The 8,721-nt window shown below is 42.2% G+C and overlaps 1 protein-coding gene across 1 annotated transcript in view; it reads left to right on the top strand.

The window, feature by feature from the left end:
• brf1b (BRF1 general transcription factor IIIB subunit b) overlaps positions 1 to 8,164 on the top strand; it is a 54,695-nt gene extending 46,531 nt beyond the window's left edge. The window contains exons 17-19 of the mRNA XM_030770742.1: positions 4,112 to 4,163; positions 7,088 to 7,265; positions 8,127 to 8,164. Coding sequence (XP_030626602.1) covers positions 4,112 to 4,163; positions 7,088 to 7,265; positions 8,127 to 8,164 — 268 coding nt within the window. The remainder of the gene's footprint in view (positions 1 to 4,111; positions 4,164 to 7,087; positions 7,266 to 8,126) is intronic.
• Positions 8,165 to 8,721: the final 557 nt, after the last annotated feature.

The following is an 8,721-nucleotide window of genomic DNA, read 5'->3' as shown; positions in this document are numbered from 1 at the left end:
AACTATCCCTGTCCCTAACCCTAACCCTAAGCAAAGAAATGTCTTGACACTTCTAGGTAGGGCTGTACCCGCCTCAGAATTTTGTCGGTCGAATCGGATTTGGCTGTTTTCTAACGAACATTTGACTATTCAACCCCATATCAGAAAATGCATTGGAGTGAATTTCAGTGATCATTTACATTAACATGGTCAAACGCAACAGAGTCATGGGAACATTTTTTTTTTTTTAGCATTTAGGAATCAATAAAAGACAGCTGCATATGATGCAAGATTTGAAATGCAGCCTATTTGCATTGCCGACAATGTTGGCTTACCATATGGATTTGTCGGAATAATGAGACAGGCAGCACACATGTATTTCTGTTTAAATCAAGCTCTTATAGCCTATTTTTTATTTCACTTTAAACATTAAAAACAACGTGTTTATTGAATAAACAAATAAAACAGTTTCAAATCAATTCACAGCTTTGCCCGCTATGAAATAACTTCTCGTCTTCAACAGGATAGGCTTATTAGGCTACTGTATTTCTCTTTCAGCTTAATAAATAAATCTTAAGTGTAAACGAATAAATAAACACGCTTGCAATTTCAGATTATGCTATGCAACTTAACCGTTTCAAGTGGTTTGCGGTATTTGATGATGTTGAATGATTAGTGAATTATTACATTCAGAGTTTGCATTTAACTTTGTTAGGGTTGTCCTTCAAAGTTCAAAAGTCCACCATACTTTAGACTTCTTCTGAGACATGGTTATAGCCAGCCTAGTTTACTCACCACTCCACCTCAGGTTTCAGCTTCTCTCATCAGTTAACCACCAGCACATGTCGTCACGTGGATTTTTTTTTTTTTTTAGGAAGCGTGCCAGCTAGCCCTGCTAGAATAATAAAAATATATATATGATTCCCCTTATTTATAATTTCTCGTTGAAATGTTATCCCTGTGCATTTTTATAAGCTGCCATCTGTTTTATCCTGTTATCGTAATGCACACTGACTGACGAAAAAATTTAAAAAAAAAAAGAATCTTGGTTGACTGACAGGTGATTCGACCTGTTGACTTTCAGGGGACAGCCCTACTTTTAGGTTTACCAATAACAACAATATACTTTAGAAAAACTTTGTTAACTTAGCGGGGAACAGCATTTTGTGCCCCACACCGACTTCATTCCCCCACACCGTGAGTGTGCAATCAGGTGGCGAGCCCCAGGTAGTTAGCTTTACCTAAAACACACACGTCACACACAACCCTCTCACATTGCAGATACTTTCATACAGTTCTCACAGTCTGACTTGCCCTAAAGACACACAGAAACACTCATATGTCAAACACACACATCACACAGAAGCCTCATGTAAACAGAACACACACACACACATATTTTACAGATCCGTCTCATATACCACACTTTCACACAATCTCAAACACACACTCATTCACACACACACTCTCTCCTCTCAGTCAGGAGCAGCCCAGCTGAATTTTCTGAGTGCCTTGCCCTGAGCCTGTGGTGCAGGTCACAGATCAGAGCTCAGCAGACTGCGTGTCACTCTGGATCGGCTGTCTGATGGGTGAGCCTCCTGCCCTGGGGGTTTGTGTGCTGATGCACTCACGCTCCTCCAACTCCTCCAAGGCATGAGAAAAAGGCAGTGCCATGGAAACAGGGACAAGGGACAAAGACCAGAGTTTAACAGTAGCGTTTAGAGTTTAGTGCCAACCCACCCCTACCCCCCTCCCCAGAACAGGTTTAAAAAACGTCAAGTGTTGTGTTTTTTCTCAGAGCCCTACAGGAGCATGCCACTAATAGATCAGAAATGGCCCTGGCTACAGATGCCTTCCATTAGGCGTATGATAAAAGGGTTTGTTTTTATAGCTCTAACCACCCATGACCTCAGTATACTGCTGCTCTTAAATCAGCAAATTTACTCTTGATTCAGTTTAGAGTCTGCCAGCCCCGCAAATGCTCTTTTTGACCGTGATTGGTTTAGTGATGGAGCAGACGGTCTGTCATATATCGAGCTGCCGCTGTAGAACGATGGAGACAGACATGGGAGGTGCCACAGTTGATCCGTTCTGGCGGCGTGTGTGTGTGTGAGAGAGAGAAAGAGTGTGTGTGTGTGTGTGTGTGTGAGTGTGAGAAAGATTGTGTGTGTGTGTGTGTGTGTGTGCACGTGCACGTGTGTGTGAGATAATGTGTGTGTGTGTGTGTGTGTACTGTTCTGGGAAGTAGCGGATGCATTTGGAGAATTACATTTGAGAATGAGATAAATGGATGTAATCAGAGTTTGATTGCATTGGCAGATGCTCTCACTGTACGTTTGGCTTTTTAAGCACCATTATGATTCAGTGGGCTCTGTAGGATTGCTATCGATTCCTCTCAACTGTCTTTGCAGCCGTATGGCAGGTCACAATCAGAACCATGGAAAACAATCATTTAGCCTTGTGACCTTCCACAAAATTCCTCTGTTTATCAGCTTTTGGACACGTCTACACACTGAACCGTCACTGGAGAATTAATAGAGGACTGTGTGCAAAAGATGAGGTATACTTTTCCCTAGATACAACGGCAGGGTTTTCTCACTAATGTATAAAGGAGTGCCCACTGCAAGTGAATTAGTCACAGCCTGGTGGAAGATCCACGACTCTGTCCAAGATGATCCACTGTGTGTGAGCCACCTCGGGGCCAGTGTTGTGTGTCCCAGTAATGTGTTTGGTAATCCTAATGATAGCGTGGCACAGGGGATTCCTGCCAGAGCCCAGCACAACGGCCGTCTCAGCAGCAGTGCTGCAGTGCAGAGAGAGAGAGAGAGAGAGAGAGAGAGAGGGCCTGGCCTCACATATGGCAGATGGCTAATGCCATACACATCTCCTAATGAGACACGACAAAGGGAGAAGAGGAAACCCCCCGCTCCGTCCGCTCTCTCTCTCTCTCTGTCTCTCTCTCTCTCTCTCTTTCACTCACTCTTTCCTCCTCCTCCTCGTTTCTCCTTAAGCAGATTAATTAGTGGCACTTTTCCTTATCGGCCAGGAAAGCACTCTCACTGAGTCCTCAGGGAGAACTCGCTAGAGAGGCGCAGGCGCAACCCAGCCTTGCCTTGTTTATATATATATATATATGTATACTGTTTGTGTGTGTGTGTTTATTCTATCTGATAGTGTGTGTTTGTTCATACAGTCAGGTATTTATGTGTGTTTCTCTGCATTTCCTCCCACTCTCACAGTCCTTATGTATCATTATATTTCACACGAATCTTTCACTGGGTTGCTTTCCTTTTTTTTTTACCTATGCCCTTATGACTGTAACTCGGTTCATTTGTGTGTCTGTATTTCTAGATGTGCATAGCAAAGCAAACCATCATTGCAAATCCCCAGACTGACAACATAGTGATTTTACTCACTTTTACAACTGTCCTGTGCACAGTCACCTTCAGCCTTTAGTGGATGTTCACCGGCATCTACTGTCGTAAATGTGACACTCATAGCAGTGATGTCCTCATGTCTCTCAGTGTCACATTGTTCCAATCACAAGTCCCATCTCAAGAACCATCAAGGTCACTTTCTAGAACATTCTTGAGTCTCTCTCTCTCTCCTCCTTTCTCCTTCAAGACTAATTAACTTTTTATCCACGGCTCTTTAACATTGCCCTTAAATGGTGCTGGTGTGTGATGCTGAAATCTGATTTCTGGCAGATGGAAGCCAAGCATCCTATCACTGCCACAGGGCTTCTGTCCTCCCAGTGCTGGAGGTGTAGGATTGAAGGTGCACAGACAGGCTTTAATAATCATCAGTGGGGCTGACAGAGAGGAGAGAGACTGACTCTTCATCTCATAATTTAGTGATGAATGCCAGGCCAGTAGAGAAAATTGAATTTTGCATTGTCAATTTAGGGACATGATTTGAAACTGAAATGGAATTTTTAAATTCGCAAGTTTTCATGTACAGTTTTCTAAATTTGTGTTGCGGATGTCAGTGGTATGGTTCTTATGTTTTTATTGCTCGTGTGTGTCTCTGATATAATGATGTGTTTCTCATTTCTCTTTTCTATCTGGTTGGAAGATTTTGTCTTGGTTTATGTTCTTTAATTCCACTGTTACTGACTTCCTTTCTATCTTAGGCTCCGCCCGCTGATATCATCCACACCCAAGAAGAAGAAAACACCTGCACAAGTAAGCTCCTCCTGTCGCTACTTTTCACACTGATCAGCAACTGTTATCATTTCTGTTTCTTACATCAAATGACTAGTAAAAATCCGTCCTCAAATTTCACCCTATTTTTTTTTTTTTTAGTGAACTGACTACTACTACTACTTTGAATCCAAAACGTAAAACTGAAAAATAATCATAATTAGATCTTGATGAGCATTCCTGGCATAGAGAATGAAGAGGTGCATTCTGCATTTGAGGTTTTTGGGTTTGGATCCAAGTTGCGTTACAGTGGTTGTGTGACAATAGGATGCTGGCAAATGGAAGCGTCACATGGATAGATTCAGCCTTCTTTCACAGAGTTTGGAGTTGAGGGGGATAGTGATCCCCTTCCTTTGATTTTTATATTGGCCTCTGTAAGTGGTATGGAGCTTTATCTTGCCATGAGGCTCACGGTGTGAACGAGATGCCGTGTCTTGTTTTGTGGAAAGCTAAGGAAGCGATGGTTTTTAATACCTCAGATTTTGTGTATCCGTCATTTGAGCTTGAAACATTTACACATAAGACTGTTTTTTTTTGTTGTTGTTTTTTTTATGTTTTTGAATTTTAGCCTTCAGCTGAAATGTTTTCATTTAAAAATCCCCAAAGGAGAGAGGGAATTATATATCAATATTTGAAATTTTTTAGCATTGAAACTCACTGAAACCAAGTCTCTATCCACAGACAGGGAAGATATTTATGTATGTGTATGTGTGTGTGTGTGCTTGTGTGTGTGTGTGTGTGTGTGCGTGCGTGCATGTGTGTGTATATATATACACTTCTTTTGATATCTTCCAATCAAAAGCCTTTTACTAGGGAATTGATTGTGCTGGCCTAAAGCCATCATTTGTGGTTGTACTTCAGGGTTTGATTTGATGTTGTAACTCAAGCCCACATAGGCCTCCTGCTGTAGAGCCTGCATTAAGAACCAATCATATAGCCTGTAAAATCAAGGACATTCTGTACATGTACAGCTACATTGCTACATTTGTGAGATCCTCTATCAAGACCCAGCGGCAGTTCTTTAGTAACTGGATGTAAGAATCTTTGGTCTATGCTGCGCCCACATCTTGAGAAGTCGAAAGTAAATGTACAGATAAAACGAACAGCGTTCCTCACTGCATGATGTTAACAAACGCGTAATTTGATTACTAGATGCTATTCTCTGTTTGTTCCCTTACAGAACCAACATGAGTTTTCTAAGTGTCAGCAGACCAGACCTCATTTTTTTGCTTGTCCATGGTAAAATCTAATTGACCTGACATCACCTGCTAACCCCACATAACCGAAGCAGCAAATTTGCTCCTATGATTGAATAGTGAACCGTAAAATGCTAGGACACAGGAAACGGGGAGTACATGAGGAGTCCTTCCGTATCATTTACATTCACAATTTTATTTGATTTCTCTCTGTATTGTGTCTGTAATAACATTAAAAGCACATGATGAAATGGATTATTGTTCCTCTGTGGTAAGTCTGAGGCTTCACACATACGGCCAAGATTAGACAGAGCACTCTCTGTATATTAAGCACAGTCCTTATGGATTTCAATGGGACTACATAATTAACTAATATATAAATGAAGAGAGGAAATAAGGGAGTGGGAGTGGAAGAGCACTTACAGAAAGCTGGCAGGGGTCAGCTGGGCTGTCGCTAGGCAACCCCTGGTCCTGTCTTGGTTGCAGAGGAGGGGCTGCCCTGATTGGCTAGAGTGACTATGAAATGAGGAGGTGTTGCATAACTCTGTATTCCTGCCAGAGATGGAGGGGAGAGTCTTTTTTTTTTTTTAAAGAAAGGAATCATCAGTAGCTTACTGTTTAGTCTCTTATCTTTCAAAAGTAATGTTGCAGTAACAAAAGAATATGCAGTCTTAGGGACTCTGAAGTTTCGATATAAAGAGAAGTCATTGAATGTTTGGATTTATTACAGAATTTTTCAGCTTGTCGTCAGAGTGAATAACCCTATGAAATTAGCCTCCAACCCAAACAAATTCAGATCCCATAGCTTTGTGTGTGAACCTGCTCTTGAAAGTCTTATCGATTTCCCAAAACATCCAGCCTCCAGCCCACTGCCAGCTGCAGCGCCAGCAGTCCCGGCTTTGGTTAATTTAGTCTGGCTTTGGCTCTCAGGAGAGCTGTAGGCTGTCTGTGAGGCCTCCCAGATGTTAGTGAAGGCTGGGTTCAGGCTGGTGCTCTAAAGCTGAAGACCTGCTGACTGAGACTGCCTGGAGATACCCCTTATGCCATAAAGGCATAACTGTGCTATAATTAGTTCAGAGTTTCAGACCCATCTTCACTTTTTCCTCGACGTGATAATTAATTAGGCCTCTCTCTCCCTCAGGCGGGACTTCCTCTCTGATTCCTGCTGGGATATATGGCCCTTCTGTTCGCTTTTGTACTCACTATCTCTTTTCTCTTTCTCTCAGTCTTTCTCCCTCAGTCTTTCTCTCTTTGTCTCTCTCTATCTTTTTCTCTGTCTCCCTGAAACTGTTTTCTTCTCTCAAATCATCATCAAAATGCACTATGAACAATGAGTATTGCAGTTTATACACAGTAGAAACATTTTCTGAGCCTTTCAGCTGTTCTTATTATGACATACTTTTTCCATGTTATTATATTCTTTCTCTGACATTCAGTTAAGCTTTTGTTGGCCATTAAGCCCAAACTGTCTTTGCTAATTGGTGGTCTGAGAAAAAAATGTAATAATTACTCATTCTTTATGAAGTTTTTGCACAAGCCAAAATTAGGCTCATAACCCAGAAGTATCTTCACTTGTCTTTAATCCAGCATCAGAAGACTAGAACAGGGTTTCAACAGCATTTTGCCCAAATGTGTGAATGTCTACATAATCACTGGAATTAAAGCTAACCTTACATTTACCAGTATTCTTTTGTTTTGTTTTGTTTTTAGATGGTCTCCACTGTGATCACACCCCCTGCACCACCACCACCGCCACCCCCTGCACCTACCCCACCCCCAGTGGTGGAGACTGGACCTGTGGCCTATGAGGAACCTGTCCAGGATGAGGAAGAGGAGGAGGTGGAAGAAGAGACCTGTGTCAGTGCTATGGAACTAATGGGAGGAAATGGTAAGTACAGGGTGTGGCAGTGTTGGCCTTGTCCTACAGAGTCACACAGTATCTTTTTACTCAGACCTTGCTCAAACATAGCTGATTTAGATGATCAAGGCCTCAAGGTGATTGAGTAGCAGAGTGAAAGGTATCGGAGTAGGGAGAAAGCACTGTCGGGTACAGATGGAGAGCTGTGTTAGAGTAGTGTGGTACTTAGAAGGTTTCTACTTTACAGACGCTAGCATCTGAGATACAGAATTACTGCTGCTCTCTGACTAATGATGAATCACAAACGAACGTCAATTTCTCCGGAGGGTTTGATCTTTACTCGACAGGGTTTCGAATGACCCTTTTTCATTTGTCATATATGAACCTTTGTACACACACACATACACATGCACCGACAGCAACAACAACATGCATGCTACTCCTAAATAAAGTGTGTTAGCCTGTCATGTTAACCCAGTTTAAAAACGGTGGCAGAGCCCTTATTGGTTCCATGCTCATGGCAGATACTCTGAGACTCTTCTCTCCTCTGAGCTCTTTCTGGTTCTCAGTAGCCTGAATTGGACTAATTATTTTAACCCACTAACTAGTGCCAACTAGAGGGGGTGCCCCCCGCCTCTCTCGCAGGGTGTCCTCCTATTTATAACCTAAGTGTGCTTTTTCATGCCACTGTTGCCTCAGCAAGCTTATAGGCTAACGTGATCTATGTCCTGATATTCTATGAGGCAGTATGGCTTTGGCTATGGCTGCTGTGTATATGGCAACGCCTCTAGATAAATCATTAAAGAAATGAACTGACCTGTGTGTATGAAAATGCCAGACATTCTAAGTCCTTTGATTTTAATCTCACCAAGACATTCTCTCCCTTTACAGAGTACGGATGCGAAGCAGAAGAAGAGGAAGCCTTTTAGTCCTTCATCTTTTTTTAAAAACTCTTCCTCCTCTGGATTTAACTATGCATTTCATGTGCAGAGTGAATCTGTTTCCTTCTTCACTGGGAGGAAGGTAGAGTTTACAGCATAAAAGGCATAGCTTTAGTCCAGATGAACACTACGGGAGATGGAGAGAATATTCACTTCTTGTGCACAACTGACACTCTGTAGCACCTGGGGGACCAGAAAGACAGTTTGGTTTATGTGAGGCACGTAGTGAATAAGTTGTCTGGGAAACAGAGGTGCTAATGTGGACCCATCATATATATCGGTCCATTATCTGTTCATATGGGCATTGTTTTCCTGACTTTTAGCATCCATCTCTGAGAATGGTGTGCTTAGGAGCACATATGCAGACTGAACTGAATCAGAGTGCTTTACTTAGATGTAGTTGGAGTCTGACTGAGATTATTCCTCGGGTGAATACATGAAAGCTTGATCGTTCCCTCCTTTATGCTGGATGGATCACAGATCAAGACTACGGCAATAGTTCAGGCCCGCCTCAGCTCCACAGTGGGATAGATATAATGTCTTGT

This window comes from Chanos chanos, chromosome 4 (assembly GCF_902362185.1).
Source record: "Chanos chanos chromosome 4, fChaCha1.1, whole genome shotgun sequence".
NCBI lineage: Eukaryota > Metazoa > Chordata > Actinopteri > Gonorynchiformes > Chanidae > Chanos > Chanos chanos.
Note: the sequence above shows the minus strand (reverse complement) of the source record. Positions and strands in the feature narration are given on the sequence as shown.